This window comes from Notolabrus celidotus, chromosome 10 (assembly GCF_009762535.1).
Source record: "Notolabrus celidotus isolate fNotCel1 chromosome 10, fNotCel1.pri, whole genome shotgun sequence".
NCBI lineage: Eukaryota > Metazoa > Chordata > Actinopteri > Labriformes > Labridae > Notolabrus > Notolabrus celidotus.
In genome coordinates, this window is record NC_048281.1 from 17005692 (window position 1) to 17024284 (window position 18593).

General features: G+C 39.0%; 1 protein-coding gene across 1 annotated transcript in view; it reads right to left on the bottom strand.

Annotated features, from left to right (window-relative positions):
• slc4a10b (solute carrier family 4 member 10b) overlaps positions 1-18593 on the bottom strand; it is a gene marked incomplete at its 5' end in the record, with an annotated part of 34593 nt that overhangs the window by 12121 nt on the left and 3879 nt on the right. Inside the window, 10 exon segments of the mRNA XM_034694022.1 lie at positions 879-982; positions 1102-1248; positions 3380-3467; positions 3574-3731; positions 7084-7163; positions 8297-8482; positions 8651-8811; positions 9300-9438; positions 9551-9703; positions 12664-12745. Coding sequence (XP_034549913.1) covers positions 879-982; positions 1102-1248; positions 3380-3467; positions 3574-3731; positions 7084-7163; positions 8297-8482; positions 8651-8811; positions 9300-9438; positions 9551-9703; positions 12664-12745 — 1298 coding nt within the window.

Sequence of the window (18593 nt, forward strand, 5' to 3'; positions counted from 1 at the left end):
TCATTATAACGATGGACTGAGTTTACCCAAATATAGTGCAATGTATCAGTGTTTATTTATTGATTTTAGAAAAGTCTATTTACATTTCAGGAAATAAAATATGGACAGACTGATGTGAAAAAAAGAATGTTCTCTGAGGGCTGCACAGAGCATAAACACATGAGTTTCTTCTCATAACAGTTTTATTTATTTATCATCTAGTTCAAATTTGAGTCACTTTTTATAGTATTTTATTTATTTTTTAAGTATAACATTATTTTCCTTTTATGGTTGAATATTTTAGTGTTTTATTATCTTGGTGATTTATTTTATTATATTTATTTATTTGTTTTAAGAATAGCATCTTATTTTCTTTTAATGGTTTAATATTTTAGTGTTTTATTATTTTAGAAATTTATTTTATTTTGGTGATTTGAATTTCCTGTGTTGAGTTTTAACATCTTATTTTACCTCCAGTGTTTCCTCATTAAGATATCATGAGAGTATTTCCTGAGTTCATTCAGAAACTTCTTTTTTATTTTTTGTTTATTTATTGTATTTTTATTGTTTTTATTATTATCGTTGCATATATTGTGTTCTTAACCTTAGAGTTGTGGGTGGGCTGGGGGGTGGGATCTTTTTCTTAATTTATTCTATTTTAGGTTGTTTCTATGTACAGCACTTGCCAGTGTATGAAAAGCGCTTTATAAATACAGTCTGATTGATTGATTGATTGATTGATTGATTGATTGATTGATTGATTGATTGATTGATTGATTGGTTGATTGAAAGTATCTTATTTGATACTTGCCTCAATATGATTTCTATGAGATACATAAGGAACTATCCCAACCACTCCAAAAAATTCTGTTTTAAGTGACACTTTTTTTTCTTCCCACCTTCCAGTTCGCTCTAGTTCTGGACCCCCATGGCCAGCATCCTCCTCTTCTTCTTCACCCTCTACCAACCCATTAGGTAAGATGTTACTTTTCTTCCTCTTCTCCTGTTAAAAAAAAAGAAAAGAAAAAACTGTCAGTCTTTTTTCCGCCTGGATTTGAATTAGTTTTGAATTCGTCTAAATGAAAAGGAACCAGACAACAAGCTTACTGCATCCTTACATACCTGAGACGGTACATTTTTTGGTGGTTCTATCCGTATGGATGGATCCCACTCTCCCGGAGGTAGGACTGTCACTTGATCGAGGAACTCGTCAATCCCAGCGATCAGATCATTTCGGTCTTTAGCTTTATAGGCGACATCGTGGAAAACCTGGACACACAAAAAAAAACATTGAAGCGGCAACCTCCAGTGTTAAAGGTGACATATCACGCTTTTTTCATCAATATATATTGGTCTAAGAGGTCTCCAAAACATGTCTTTAAAGTTTATTATGCTCAAAAAAACACTTTGAAATCAGATTTTGGCATACCTGAAGAACCCTCTTCTTCAGCCCTCCACAGAACAGTCTGTTTTCTCTCTGACCACGCCCCCTCAGGAAGTGGATGTGCCTCGGCTCTCCAGCACGTTGATCTAATGTTTACATGTTGGCTGAATATACACGGCTGCTCACAGATCGCGTTACTTCAACCCTCTGAATCTGATCCAGAATCTGATCCTGACGGAGAGGCGCCTGCAGCAGGACCTTTCTGAACGATTGGTCACAGATTTAGTGTTTCTTGTTGTTTTATTTATCAGTATGTAGATGTGTGTCTTGGTACACAGCGACGAACTTGTAGCTATGTGGCTATGCTAACTAGCGCTAGCACTTTTCCATGAAAACTAAAAATCATCCACTAGATCTTCAAATCTGCAGACATGGGGAGTAAAACCGACCTCTGCCAGAAAGGCAGCAGGACCTTTCGGAACCATTGGTCACAGATTCTGTGTTTCTTGTTGTTTTATTTGTCAGTATGTCGACGTGTGTCTTGGTACACAGCTACAGCTAGGACATGCAGCTATGTGGCTATGCTAACTAACGCTAGCACTTCTCCATGAAAAATACAAATCATCCACTAGATCTTCAAATCTGCAGACGTGGGGAGTAAAACCGACCTTTGTGTTTATTAAGACAGCCTACAACTAGCATGCCTCCCTCCTAAGCTCCTTGTTAGCACATGTGTGCAGGGAATGAAAAACGGAGGAGGGGTTGAGTTGTATTTTGTACAGTCTATGGGCTGAACAAGCTCCGAGCTCTGACTCTGTTACAAACCGGATATTGTTGTTACGTAACAAAAACACGGAAGTCTGAAACGGCTCGTTTCACACACATTTACAGAAAGGTGTAGAAATCAAAACGGGGGCAGAATGGATTTTTTTCATTCTCGGGGGGTTTGTAGACATGCCAGGGAAACATATTTCAGGTAGAGAACTGTTAAAAAGTCAATTTTGCATGATATGTCACCTTTAAAAAGTGAAGCCACTGCTGAAGAGCTAAACACTGCAAGTTCCTTAAGTGTTCACATGAGGCTGGCTCTGGAAGCCCAGAAGAGACATGTTTAATTGCCCACTTTTACAGCAGGAATAAGAATCTCTGCAGCACATGCTGTAAGAAGGGTTAATGTTTCTATAACTCATTAGTTTTGAAGATATTATGGTTTGTATATGAGTTTTACATGATTGGGCGTAAGTAGGGGGCATGGCTGACTTCACTGACAGGCACATTAAAGCTGTTTCACAGAAGGCTAAAAGCCCACCTCAAGTCCACCTTTTTGCCTTTGCTTACTAAAAGTTAGACTGAGGCAGCATTTCTAATATGATGACTGCCATCAACGGGCTTAAAACTCACAGTAACATCACTGAGGCTATGTTCATGTTTTGGATAGTCTAAGGGTTCATTAAGGCTTGCATCTCTGACTCAATCCTTGGCTCAGTGCAGTTCAACTGTTGCACTAAGTCAGCCACATTCACACTTGTGTCTTTGGCTTTATCAAGATAAATATGCAAAGAATATACGATGTAAACACCAAGGATCAAGGTGAGGATATTCGAAGTTACCATGAAACAACTTTTTAACCACTGACTCTCAGTCCTCCATTATAAAATATCATGAAAGTACTCATTCCAAAAAGACTATAACAAAGTTTGGACTCTGTCAAAGCCCATCTTTTCCTCAGTGATGATGGATGGCAGCCTAAATCCCAAACAAAAAGGAGGACATGAGGGATGACTAATCGCCAAAAGCATGATTTTCGTAAGAAGCTCTGAGCTGTGTTTCATGCTGAGAAATGTTCCATCACTTTGGGAATTTGTTGAGTTCTGCTGGACTGTGAATTTATGCATAGTGCCTGCAGAAAATCTGAATATGACATCTGGTTGACATTCAAACTGATCCAAGTAGATAAATAAATAAATCCCACACCAAGCCATCACTGTAACACACATTTCATGAGTGGATCTTTACCTCATCTGTCATAAGTGTCGCAATGGATCTTCCAATCTCATGATACTGAGGCCCTCTGCCCATTGGCCCTAAGAGAATAAACAGAAACCTAATGGGAAAAATACAAAAATACTGACAGCATCAGAATGGGTTCAGTGGCATAAATAAGATTTCACCATAGTGGGAGTTATGGAGTTGGATCAGTTTGGAGTAACCTTGTTGTAATGGGGACTTCCGACATCCCGCTGAGCAACACTGCCGGGGAAAGACGGACAAACGCCACAACCGGCTTGTTGAGGAATTCAAGCTCTCCCACTAACACGTTACACGCCTCGGCCCCTGGTGGGATCTTCTTCATGAAATGCAGGTCTATCTGAAAGAGGACACAGTGAAGTGTGTAATAAAAACATGTCGTATTAAAGGCAGCTGACACTCTTTCCTGTAAGTCTAAGCCGCTCTGTAGTTAAAAACAACCAGTCGTGTTTTTTACTGCTTAGCTGCCCATTAAGTTTGATTGATATGATTCTAGTGCAGCTGTCCAAGCTTTGTCTGCCATCACATATATCATTTGAATAAATCACGGATGTCTTTCTATGAATATTACAATATATTACTGAAAGGGCTTGATAGTATAATGTGTTACATAATATTTCATATTTAATGAGATGTCTTTAGTTTCCCATGAGAACAATGCTTAAACCCTATAGAGGCTGACCCTGGCTATAAAATCGATCCTCCTACAGTAGCTGTGTCTCTTTGATGCAGTGCGTCTGCAATGTAGAGAAAAATGTTGAATACTGAAGGTGTTGATTTTTCAGCGATAATTATGTGGAGTGAACAAGTGTAGACTGGAGTGTTGTTTGTGCCTTCATAAGGATCATATAGCTCTATGGTGGCTGATCAGAAGCACCGGAAAGAATATGAGTATTGATGAGCAATGACTCATAAATATTGTACCATTGTGGATAATGTGGATAATTTGATGTGCATAATTAGTATTAGAGCAGCATAATGAGTCATATGTAGCTGTATGTATAAGAGAAAAGCAGCCGTGGATGATCTGTTTCATTCAATTCAACCACTACAAAATATGCTCCTAAAAGCAAAGCACATTTTCTAAATGTTTCCATGACGAGGACAAAGCACATAAAACGGTTCAATATTGACCTGAACAAAAGGTTCCAGACATCATTCAATCCTTTTTTTCAACAAGGGTTTAATCTCCTTCTTTGCCGAGTGTGGTTATCGTTTATATTTTTAATACTTAACATGGTTATAATCCTAATCCCTTCCCGGATGACCTTTCCATAAAAAATACCATCAATAACCTTCTGTTCATTGTTCGAAAGACACAAATAACTCTTCTCATATCAAACATGTCATAACCTCTGTGTGAATCAGATTTGGATTCCATAATATATAAGCACTCTGCCATTTCAGGACAGAGACACGCTATAAAACCCACTCTGGTGAAAGGGCAAAAAGTATGTGTTGATGCTGAGGCAAGCTTCTTTACATTGAGTCAAGAATCCATATTTAAAAAGGAACTTCTTTAGATGTAAAATACTCACTCACAAGCTTTAGTACTGAAAGCAAACAATCACAGGGCCCAATCCCAAACACACAAACATGGACTCAGACTTACTCAAACAATGCATATTACATTATATTATATAATTATCTTTGCCATATTATATTATGTTATATTACATTATTATCGTTTACTACAACTTACGGTCATATTGAATACCCATATTTATTTTATTTATTGCTTAATCTGTCATTACCAACCATAATCCCACCATGTCAACCTGTCACTACTGAAACATTTTTAATAATGCCTGTAATTTCTGCTATTTAATCTAAATTCCATTGTAACATTGTATATATCTAAACTGTATTCTATCTTTATTTATCTATTTTTATTTTTACTTATTGAAACTTCTTCTTGATTCTACTTATGTCTGGGTTGCTGTAACAACTGAATTTCCCCCACGGGATCAATAAAGTAATATCTTATCTTATCTTATTTTACACTTCCCAGAGTGTGAGACACGCATGTGTGGACATGATTGTCGAGTCCCCCACCCCACTAAATGTAAACAAATGTTATATTAAAAAAAGGAACTAAATGTAAACGAAGCAAGCATAAAAAATTGACATGTATCCTCATTAATTAATGATAATGTTAAATGGACTTGTATTTATAGCGCTTTTCTGCTCTTTCTGATCACTCCAAGTGCTTTCACACTACTCGCTGCATTCACCCATTCACACCACTTTCACACACTGATGGTAGAGGCTGCTATATAGTAAGGATCATCAGTCTTAGCTAGGGTTGCAAAATTCCGGAAATTTTAAAGCTGGAAACTTTCCATGGGAAGTAACGCGAATTTATGGGAATAACCCAGGAATTTACTAAATTGAAGGTTGGCTCTTAATAGGGAATTTAAATATAGTTGGGGAAAATATATTTTAGCATAATCCTGACTAAAACAACCAGATTTCATGAAAGAAATTATTTGCATGTTGAATGGGACTTTTTGGGAGGAAGAGTGGCTCTTGTCATTTAACATTTTGAATGGGACTTTGTTGGGATTGCATTTTTGTTAATTTTTTGAATGGGTTAGGTCAGAGGGATGAGTAATATTTAACTCAACATGTTTTTTTTCTTCAATGAAATAATTGATTTTTCAATAAAATATTTAACACTTGATAAAGTTCTACTTACAAATAAATCTGTTTTGATTTTATTATTTTGGATGGATGTCTGCTTATAACAAAACAAATATTTATGCTTGGATATGATACCTTTCCATTAAATTACCATCAATTCCAACTTAATTCCCATAAATTCCCATGGAAAGTTTTCAATTCCGAATATTTCCAAAATTCCCCAGCTTAACTTCCCATGGAAATTTACTGGAAACTTTCTGAAAATTTACCAGAACTTTTCCAACCCTTTGCAACCCTAGTCTTAGCTAATGTCATTCAGACACATTCACACACCACTGAACAACAGCAGGAGCAATTTGGGGTTCAGTGTCTTGCCTCAGGACATTTCAAACTACCAACCTTCCGATTGATAGACGCTTATGTGGTTATTTGACCCAAGATTTTATAGTTGTTTGTTTTTCAGGTCAATATTTGTGACGATTAACATCAAAAAAATAAAAAAATTCTGAGAATAAGATCCACTTTTTTAGATTTTAAAAAAGTATAGAAGTACATGTGTCCTATATACCAAAGGGACGGATATGGTTGAACACAGATTAGAAATCTGCATCCATTCATTGTTTATTGATAGCATGCTAGGAAACATAGCGACGTGTTTCCCCCCCCAAAACAGACTGCGTTTCATGAACCAGTGGAACAATCAGTATATTCCAGATTTTATGGTACATAAACATTTACATGTAAGACATACAAATACACACTGGTGGCAGTTTTTAAAATAGATTATAATTATTCTGTGAAACATCTTGTTTCCAGGCAACTTGTGATGTCATACTAGTCCCATTCCTCCTTTTATACCATCTGAGCCCTGATTGACTCATTCATGCTCGTCAACCTTGACGTCATTAAAATCCATGAGGGTTCAGTGATTAGGGTTAAGGGTGGGATTGGGATTGAGCCTAAGAGTTTAATAATATCTGTAAAGAGTATGCTCCCTGAGGTTGGCTGTGATTGTCCACCTTTTTTTTTTTATAACTTGTGTAATTTACCTTGCTAAAGTCCACGGCACTGTTCTCTCTACTGATGTCCCCTTTTGCGTCTAAGTGAGACTGGGAGGCCATCATCTGACCTGGATAATGCAGAAAGGAGAATAATGAATCAGCACTAATATTTCTCAACATTTGAGACACTGAATAGCTGAAAATTTTACAAAGAGATTAAAATACATACAGATCACACGTACACAACAGAATGCCTCTTTTTACCTGTGCTGTTTTTGATGGAATCAGTGATATTGTCAACATTGTATGGTCAGAATATCCAAACTGATGATAACATGATTACTGCCAAGCTCTCTGGTCTCATTTCTGTGTTCATTAAACAACAGGGTCCAAAATATTAACACTACATTTAGATTTTAATACACCCACAATGCGTGACAAGGAGCTTCTGCTTTGAAATTAGCGTGAAAATGCAATAGGAGTGGAATCTAATTGTTCATAATGTGCCACACAGGCTCCTTGTAAACTAACAAATACTTCAAAGTGCTTGATGTGTTGAGTGAAACTAATTTAGGAATGTTGGCAAACCTGAAGCTTGTAAAATGTGGTTGGCAATGACATAAGCAAGTAACACGTCCAATAACAAGCCAGTTAGTGGCTAAATTTAGCCCAGAAATTCAACCAAATAGTTAAAGTAATGTGAAGATCAACAGCAAACAAAATGCATATTCATTAATATTCATTTTGAACGTTAATGTCTATTTTACTAATCAACTTTGAATCAACAAAACGGAAGCATCAACACAAATCATGTGGATATTCTCCTCCACAATATGTTATTTAAGTAGAAGCTGGTAAGGGGCATGGGTGTTCTGAATGAAACAAGCACCTGTTGACTTCAGTGGGGCTGTGGCAGGTGGGTGGGCAGATGGTGGGAGGTGGATGGAATCAGAAATGATGAAAAGATGGGAACATACACAACTTAAGGCCATATGTTTACAAGACAAACACACATATTGCATATTTTACAGAATATTCACACACAAAAAAAAAACTACAGTCCACATTCAATCCAGCATCCAATAGAGCATTGGTTTCAGCCTTTTACATTTGCAAAGTTATGGAACTTGAAACCCATTTTAGGATTTTCATGAATGATCAAATGATCAGATTAAGACGAAAAAAGCACCAAAGATTTCAAATTTTGAAAAGTAGATGTATTCTGTAAGCTGTAAGAGTCACAGTTCCTCTGTTTCCTCACCGTTCTTGTCCAAGTGCATGTCTGATGTCTTTCGACTTATGTCGGCGATGGAGCGTACAATCGGCAGGCGATTGGCCATCTTCTTCTTGTTCTGGTGATGGTGGCGCTTCAGCAGCGTTTCATGCACTTTCTTCCTGAGCTCATCTCCCAGTGGTGAGTACAACTCCTGGTGGTCCAACACCATGTCTAGAGCAAAAAGACACCATGTTGGTCTCACAAACCAAATTCCAAATGACCCCTTCCCTAATGCAACTTCAATTTAATGAACAAAATGAGTAGTAGCAAATGTCTATAATCAACAAAAAACTGTAACGTTTTCCACTTTCTATCTCAGTTTCTTCTGTCAGTGTTTACCTGCAATCTCTTCAATGCAGTTCGCCCTCATGTCGAGCAGCACAGTGCTGTTGAGAATGCAGCTTCGCAGCTCAAAAAGGCTGTGCAGAGACAGAGTGGCTACGTAGGGTTTACTCCACCGCTCTCCCCCGTCCTCCACGTCCTCCTCAAACTTCAGCCACCTGTAACAGGAGCACCGTGAGTGGCACTCAGAGGAGGCCAGCAGACGGCAAACTGTCGGGCCATCTGTTCTAGCTGCAATAAAAACACTTCTTCATTCTAGATATCTCGTTTACATTTAGCTCTAATATCTGTCTCAGTTTTACTCACAAACTCTCCTTTCTTATCCTCTCTCACCCAGAGTATCGCTATAAACAAAACGTGTTTGATTCACCATTTTTGCAGACGCACAAGTCATATGATCGGAATAAATCCTACATCTTGATCATAGAAGGAAAGTCACAAAAGTTAATTCCTCCCCGGAATGAATACAACAATGAACAGCAATTACTTAATGCAATGGAAACTCAAACATCAGACACACAGCTACATCTCTCATCAGTGTAAGTGGGATCATGGGCACAGTTGGTCCATTCAATCACAGCTTCCAGTTACTATATGTAGGTCATGTGTAGATGCTAACGTTGATGACATGGAAGTCGAACAGTACCTAGCACTTTCCCTCCACTCCGAGTCCTCTCCATCCCTCGCACAGATTTCATCCATCTCTGTGAAGAGGTCATGAGGAATGTGCTCCTCGTCGTCATCCTCGGTGCCCAGGAGGAACTGAACTCTCTGGGAGGGAGTGTCTGCAAACACAAGGAGTAAGACAATGTAGTTTCAAGTATCTTCAGTTAGTGGGATATAACAATCAATAAAGCATTAATACATTTTTTTATGCTCTCTGATTGAGGCCAGTACCATAAACAGGAGACTCTCTACCCTCCACCAGGGTGAGGGTCCGGTCCTTGCTCCTCTTCTTGAGCTTATTCCCATGGTGACGGTGCCTACGATGGCTGCGGTGCCTGGTGCTGCCCAAGGGGACGTGGACCCCTATGTAGAGGGTCCTGTGACCTGGGGGACACATCCAGCTGTGGTTAGAGGAAGATCAGCTGCAACGGGATTGAGAGTGTGTGCGCTCTTACTAGAAGCTTAACAGATAATCATTGTGATTTCACTGATCATATAGTTAAGAACTACTTCTTTGTATTGTTCCATTAGGCCTCATATTATTTGTGATAGGTTTTCACTACATCCAGAGTGTTATGCTGCTATTAATTGCATCACAGATTATATATATCTATAATGTACAGTGCATATAGAGTGTTTAATGTACAATACAACATATGGGGACGAGTAAACACCACCTGTGAATGCTCCACAACAATACATTATCAGAATTAATCGGCCAACATGAGAACAATTCATTGGTCAAATGTACATTATCACCATTATCACATTGTATGGCTTTAAAGCTGACTCCTTATTTAGTTGAGAAATGTATTGAGTTGATACATCAAACACAATACTCTACCATTCAATACTTATCAAAAAGCTTCATGTGTGAAACAATACAGGATATATTATCTTTCTCTTTTCAATCTCTGTAAGGTCCAAAGTATAATTTCCAATTCATGAAAACTCATCCATCCTATACCAACAGTCAATACAGAAATGATTATGTTCATTCAAGCCGTCATCAACACTAGTGAGAGAAAAAAGTTATTTGACATATAAATATATGCGTTTGTCTGAGTTTTCATGTGGCATTAAAACAGTGGTATGTAATGAGATTTAATCAAAGTATTCCTTATACTCAGAATCATGAGCAGAGTTGGAAGAGTTTATATGGACATAGCTTTAACAAGAAAAGTGTTAAAATGCTCATAAGCGATGATGTGCAAAATGTAATGTTGCGTTCATCAAACACTGAGGGATGTTTGCATATATGAATTGAATAATTAAAGGGTTCATTCGGTTAAGACAAGACCAGTTGTGATTCTGTGTCCGGCGGGACAGTAAGACTCTGCAAGTTACAGACCTTAGAGCAGCGAGGGGTCTGGTTATTTATAATAATCCCTCCTAACTTAAATAACAAGACCCAACACTATTTACTATGTATGTTAAGTTACATAAATACACAGAGAGAGGGAGAGTAGATCAAACACATAGACTGTATAAAATATGGATGTAGTATTCATGACGTCACCCATCTGTTCCTGAGGGCTGTTTTGAAGTCAATCGACAGCGGCAGCCATATTGGAAATGTTCCTGTCCGGGAGTCAAGTCAGTCATGTCCTTAATTGGGCAAAAACTCATTATCTTAATATCTTCTGAACCGTCACATTAGAAAAAAATTCACCCCCCGTACAGTGTGTGCCGATAGAGAAATTAGCTACTGTAGCCAAGCCATTTTTGAACCAGGCTGTAAACATGTTTATTAATGCTGCAAAGATCGCCTTCTTCGAATTGGTGTCTATGTGGTTTCCGGTGTTTCTGCAACCAGCCTCAAGCGGATTCTTGATGAATTGCAGTTTATAACACTTCTGCATGGGCTTCATAGTTTGAGACCGGAGGTTGCAGCTTGGTTTTTGCTGTGTGTTTTTGTTTATTGTTACTGTTCTGGTTTTTGTTTTTAACTCTGTAAAGCACTTTGAATTGCTCTATGTATGAATGGTGCTTTATAAATAAACTTGCCTTATACAGTCGGTCGAGGCAGATGTGTGTCTAACATGAGTCTAGTTTTGCTCAAGGTTTCTGCCTGTTAAAAGGAAGTTTGTCCTTGCCACTGTAACTTGCTAAATGCTGCAAAGTGCTCTGCTCATGGTGGATTAAGATGAGAGCAGACTGAGTTCTGTCTGTGAGATGGGACTGGATCTTATCCAGTCTTGATGTTGCGTCTTTTTTCAACATAGAGTACGGTCTAGAGCTGCTATGTTTGATAAAGAGTCGTGCAACAAAATAAAGATTGATTGATTGATTGATTGATTGATTAGTTCATATACGATTGTTCTAAAATACAGGGTTTATACCTGAAGGCTTGTGGCTGTGTGAATTTGTGCTGCCTGGTTGGTTACCTTTTTAAAAAGCCTTGCACAATATGTGTATCAATGTTTGTGTTATTGCAGGTATGAGACAGCATGAAAAAGAGAGAGAGGGACAGAGGGAGAGAGCATCCTTGTGATTGCACTCGTAAGTCAGCCCACTCAGCTCACTGCAGTATGACACAGAGATTCAGACCAGCAGATACAGTACATACAGTACTCTACATAATGCTTGGTGCAGCTAAGCTGAGAAGCTGGGAAAATAAACAACAGGAGTGTTTTGTTTTTTTAAATAAAAACAAAAGACACTTGTGCTCCGGTGAAAAGGAGAAGCACTCAGTGAGGACACAGGCCATGTCGCCTTCAACAGACTCAGTCGTTTCCAGAGTTTCGTCAAGTAAGCCCATAACAACTCGAGAAGCCTTATCAATGAGCTATCACGTCCTGACCAGCTCCTAACCCCAACCATACCCACATGCAAAGAAAGACTGTAGAAGGATGTTAGAAAGAGGGCGGGGTAGGCAGAGCCAGGGCAAGAAGCCTGTTTGGGCTGGAGCTCTGGTTAGACTGTACGCTCTACCTCCCCCCTGCTCCCCCTATTTCATGATTACAGAATCAGGAAAGAAATAAGTGGTACTGCTCAAGTTCCTCACAGGTGCTCTAGTTTCTCTTAAATGTCCACATTACAGCCTGTGTCTGCATATACAGATGGGGATAGCTGCTGCCCTTTATCACCCATGTTTACTCAATCGTGTTATTTGTGACTTTTTTTTTTATTGTCCATGTTTTGAGTGACTGTGAAATTACTGATGCAAACTCAGCTCACCCACTGTCCTCCCACTCTGCTCTTGTCTTTTTTACTTTGAAAAAGCTGTCAAGAGAAAAGCAGCATTTGTAAAGACAGAGTAGGCGGATTCAGCTGCGGCAGCTTTTCACTGCTTGAAGCGTTTTGTGTTACAGATGCATTCAGTGTTTGTTTTTTTGAGGTACCTTCAACATCTTCCTGCTCGACGTTGGTTCCTTGTTGGGATCGCATTCCTCCTCTGTCCACCACAGCCTCATCATCGTTCCTCTGGTTCGACACATGAGGGCAAACAGAACACAATTTAGAAATATGCAAGAACACAGGCATTCAATATTTTATTAATAACAGCACTACAACATGATACAGCATATCTTTTGTTATAACAGTGTTGCCTAAACAAAGCAGTGGATATGTTAGATGACTTGGTGTGGCCTCACAGTAGAAGGCATTAAGAACAAACACACTATCAGACCATAGACTGTATAAATAATGGACGTAGTATCTGTGACGTCACCCATCTGTTCCTGAGCACTGTTTTGAAACCAATCGACGGCGGCAGCCATATTGGTAATGCAGAACTCGACCAGGCAGAGTGTGACGTAAAGAGGCGGAGCTTGAGCCTCCTAGCCAACAGCTATGCGTTCCATCCGGGAGTCAAATCAGTCATGTCCTTATTTGGGCAAAAACTCATAATCTTATCATCTGAACCTTCACGTTAGAAATAAATTCACCCCCCGTACAGTGTGTGCTGATAGAGAAATTAGCTACGTAGAGCCAAGCTGTTTTTGAACCAGGCTGTAAACATGTTTATTAATGCTGCAAAGATCGTCTTTTTTTGAATTGGTGTCTCTGTGGTTTCCGTTGTTTCTGCAGCCAGCCTCAAGCAGATTCTCGATGAATTGCAAAAAAAAACAAAACATTAGAAACATTAAACATTAAGAAAAAGCCACAATAAATAAAAGCTAAATAAAAAGTTGGATGTCTTGCTCAACAGGTATTAAAAGCCAATGCAAAGAGGTGCGTTTTAAGTAATGATTTAAAACTCCCAGTAGTCTGAGCGGTCCTGATATTAAGAGGCAGACTGTTCCACAGTGTGGGAGCAGCCACCGCTAAAGCTCTGTCACCTCAAGTTTTTAACCTTGCTCTTGGGACATCAAGAAGCACCTGGTGTGTTTACCTGAGTGCTCTGACTGGAGCATGCAGGTTCAAACACTCGCTCAGGTATGGTGGTGCCAACCCATGTAGACTTTTAAAAACCAACAACACAGTTTAATACTGGATCCTGAAGCTGACAGGAAGCCAGTGAAGAGAAGCCAGAACAGTCGTGATGAGAGCTTCATCTTTGTCCAAACAAATGATCCACCTACCATCAAAACTCCACCTATGTACTGAGTGCTTTCTCCGCAATGACCCATAATAGAATCTGAGCTTACTATCCATGTCACTATACTGCTTACTAAAGCCAACTGTGGATTCAGCCATATTCATCACCCAGACTTATCCAGTTACATCTCTACATTACACTTGTTCTTGACTGGAGGATAGAGATAAACATTTCAGCCAGCTAAATTCCAGATAAATTAAATGTTTCTCTGACTGTGAGCTTTATTATGTTACTAATTCTCAGCACGCACCAGGCGTGCAAGACCAGTCTACATGGAGGTTATCCAAACTGGATTTCTGGTTGTTGTTTTTTAAAGGCCACATAGACATTCACACAGAACAAGCTCCGCAAAAAGAACATAATCCTCAGTGCAGAGCTTTTGTCAGATTACAAGAGGGAGCAGTGAATGGTCAACAAAATTCACAGAACCACCAGGCAGATAGATTTCCCTTAACAATTACTGAGCAACTGCTCCACGTATGACCTAGCAGTGAGCGCAACCAGTTATATGTCTTTGTAGCTCAACATGAAACATACAGCAGGACTTTCTGTAAGATGAAATTGCATGACGATGACATGCAATGGCATGCAACACGGATCGACTTGATTAGAGTCTGATCTCTGAGAGAATTCTGTGGTGTGAGAATGTTCGGCCTGCTTATGTAACACTTGAGGAAGAAGAAGATGACAGGGAGTAGGTGGTAAGAGAGAAACTGCAGAACCAAATAAATATTTTTCTCCCATGTGACAATGCTTGAAGAGCACAAACACATCTCTAGTCTTTCCCTATTTTATGAAAACTCTCTGTGATTCATTAAAGTTTCAGAATTTCATTGTTACTCAGAGGAATTCTGAATCAAACACCAACACACTACCACAGCTTGGCATGAACGTCCCATGAAGGATGCTAACAAGGGTACCAGACATTACAAAGGTGTAAGAACCAGGGAAAAGTTGTAGTTGGTCAGGCTGAGGTCACTGGTCACCACCTACTTCTGCAGTCTGTACTGGAACAAAACCAACAACCCACTCACAACCTGTGAATGTGGCATCATGGTGCACATGGGGAAGGGAAGAAAAATCTTAAGCATAGCTGAGAGGATGTTAACAAAAAAGAAATATTTTTGTCTTTCTGATCTTGTTGACTATGATGGAGGATTTTAACACAAAAAACTGCATGGTTTGTTTTAACTTGCTGATAAGTCATTTACATTGCCATCCTTAAGCCCTGTTTTGGTCTTTGCCAACTATTCCTTAAAATCTGCTCCTTTAGAACAATACATGCTAGTCACAGTTAGTCACTCTCATGAATATGCATATACTAACATTACAGTGGAAATATCAAGAGAGTATTAGCACCACATCAAAGACAGAATAATTAGGGGATTTGGATCCCTTTTTTTTTTTTACTTAAATTAACAAAGTGGTAATATTACCAGAATAAGAGTATAGAGACATACCATTATAAGAATAAAGTCTTAGAATGAAACAGCAAATTCATGAGAAAAATGTCAATACAATGAGAAGAAAGTTGTGAATTTACAAGAATAAAGATGTAATATTACAAGACCTAAGTCTTAATTTCAGTCTATAATCAGCCTACACAGTATATGATATTTTTAAGGGTAATACCAGGAGTGCAGCCAGCTGGCCGCACTAAAACCAGCAACATCTGGAAGCATCTTGTAAAGTTATGCTTCAGTATAATACTAACACGACTAAAATACTCTAATTTATTAATGCTCAGTGTTTTGCGCAATCTTTTTGGAGTCCTGAAAATTATAACAATGTGTTGCTGATTTGCCTAATGGTGATGAAGTTTTGATTTTTTATGAAACATATTCTTTAGTACAGGAGACTGGCTGCTCTTCCAATAATCCCCTTTAAAAACACAACCCATAGCCTAAACTTATGACTCCATTATCTCAAAATAATGACTATAGTGTAAATTTACAACTTTTGTCTTTTACGTCTTTTTAAGTCAAACTACACTTTTTTTATATATATATTTTATTTTTTATTGAAATTTTGCATTAAACACTTCCATAGTATATACACATAAGCTTTGAAATCCTAATTTCAAAATCACATGTATGCCAACGGAATTAAAATAACATAACAGAAACTAAAAGGACACTATGTACAACAAGGGAGTAGTCTTTTCTTTTCTTAAAATATACAATAAAATAATAAGCAGTGAAAATAAAATCCGGTCTTTGAAGAGTTACAAAATGAACCCATTTCCTCCAGTTAGCAGTGAATTGCTCTGACCTGTGATTAACAAGTGCTTTAGTCTTTTCCATGTTGTAAGTGTCCATTGTAATGTCAAGACAAGTCAAATTTATTTATAAAGCACATTTAAAAACACAGCAGAAGCTGACCAAAGTGCTGTACAATACATAAAAAAACACAATGTGAGACCAAACAAGAAATCATTTAAAAAGAGACAAACAAATGACAAGGAAAGCACAGCATTGGAAATGAGAACCTATTCAGGGCTAGAGGACTCAAACGCTAAAATATAAAAGTGTGTTTTGAGGCGAGTCTTAAAAGAGTCGACAGAGGGGGCGGCCCTGATTGAGGAGGGGAGGCTGTTCCAAAGACGCGGGGCCTTTACACTAAAAGCACGGTCGCCCTTCAGCTTATATTTTGACCGGGGAACTGCCAGGAGACCCGGGTCAGAAGACCTCAGAGGCCTGGAGGTTTTGTCCATCCATCCATTTAGAGTTGGGCTCTCCTGTGTCAACCATTTCCTGTTTAACGCCTTTTTAGCCGCAATGAAACTACACTTTTGTTCTTGTAAAATTGAGACTTTATGCCGGAAATCTTTTTTTTTTTCTTTCCTAATGCGGCCCTAATCCTTCATCATACAAGTATTAGTTCACAAGATACTCCGTGTTCCTCATTTAAGTGCAGGCAGCTGGCTGCTCTTCCAATAATCCCTTTGAAAATAGCATACAGGCTAATCAAGGCCAGAAATCACAATTTAAATGGGAAATAATGACTTTGTTCTAGTACTTTTTTAAATTGTTTTGGTAAATTTACTGTTTTATTCTCATAGTATTCCCTAAATTCTGACATTATTCTTAACATTGATCTCGAAATCTCATTATTTTCTCTTCCGTAATGTGGCCCTTTTGAGGGAAATTAACCATAAGCTCTACTAAAGGATAATTCATTAGTTATGTTGACTTACCATCCTGTCATGTCTAATCTACTGCATTAGGTTGTGTGCTCACTATCACTCCAGATGTCAAACATTTATTCATAGTACTCACTCCTCCTCTCCTTTAAGACCCTTCAGACCTGCCTTTGCTTCACTTGTACTGAAGGAGGAAGCCATATTATTTCTCTCACCTAACAGGCAGAGTTGTATACAGCAGAGTGGGCCAAGAACTGACCAATTTATCATAGCCTGACACTGTTTACTGAAACTTGGAGGAAAACTTTTGATCATACTGCTCCCTGGAGATATACTGAGCATTTACTGGACTGCACAAAGGGAAGCAACAAGCAGACTACACCATTGGTTTGCTCACCCTGGTAGTGGACTGCACTGGAAACACTCTTCCCTCCTTAGCAGTGGTTTTCAAATTCTGACGTAAAGACTCCACTTAAGCCCAGTGGGACCTTCACTAGCTTTCTTCAGACCTAGTCTCCTTCATTGTTCTTACATAAAAGATTGACTCAAGACATAAGAGCGCAAAATCCATTAGAGGGGCCCATTTGGCTAGGTTTGGGAATGTTGTCCTCTCTGACTTTCTTCCTGGCATTCCCATCTCCTATCATATCTAGCTCCTCGGTGCCCTGAAGAAACCCATGCAGTTCAACAAACAACAGAACATGTAAAATGTTCCTCCATAGATGTATTGGTGTTAAATGAAGGCTGTTTTCTCAGCTGCTTTCTGTCCAGAACCCGGCCCCATACAAAAGCGTGATTTTGCTTCAGGGCTTTCCTGTCCAGTGTGCCCATGGCTACCCCTACAATGTTCCCCAAGAAAGACAGGGTATGTGCCTCCCTTGACTCAGGCACTCATTCAGCAGTGGTAGTGAACTCAGCCTCCTCCTCAAAATTTGTAGAGAATACAAGAGCATGCTGGACCACTAACTTGTGTGTACTCCCATCTTCAAGCTAAGGCAGAGGATCTTTTGGTCCACCAAGAATCTTTCCTTATGAACCCAACCGATTGGTGGGTTCCTTCCCTACCTTCAAGATGATCTATTTTGGATCATTGAAAAATAAGTTGTATACTCAGTCAACTTGAGACATCTCGGCTAGGGATAGACCGATTGTCGACCGGGCCGATTATCAGCGCGGATATTCAGCATTTTGACGCATATGGGCATCGGCCTTTTTCTTTATCGCTTCTGTTTAGGTGTACGCTCCACTTGGATTTTTTCAGCACTTTAATTTGCCGCCAGGAAGCCAGTTTGATTTTGCACTATTTACGGCCGTAACACAGACGTGCTCTTCTGCATAAATATCGGCTTCAAATGTCGGTTATCGGCCTTCTTGACTCTAATAATCAGTATCAGTATCCTCCCCGAAAAAAACATATCGGTCTATCTCTAACCTTGGCCATGGTGAACTGAAAGAGGTACCATTTCCACGGTCATTACTTACAATGAGGTCCCCTAAATTCATTAAGGATGTTCATTGTTATTACTGGCGACATTTGCTGACCAGCCTTTGACAGGAAGAGCTGCCATTGTGTTTCTAACTTCTGTCTT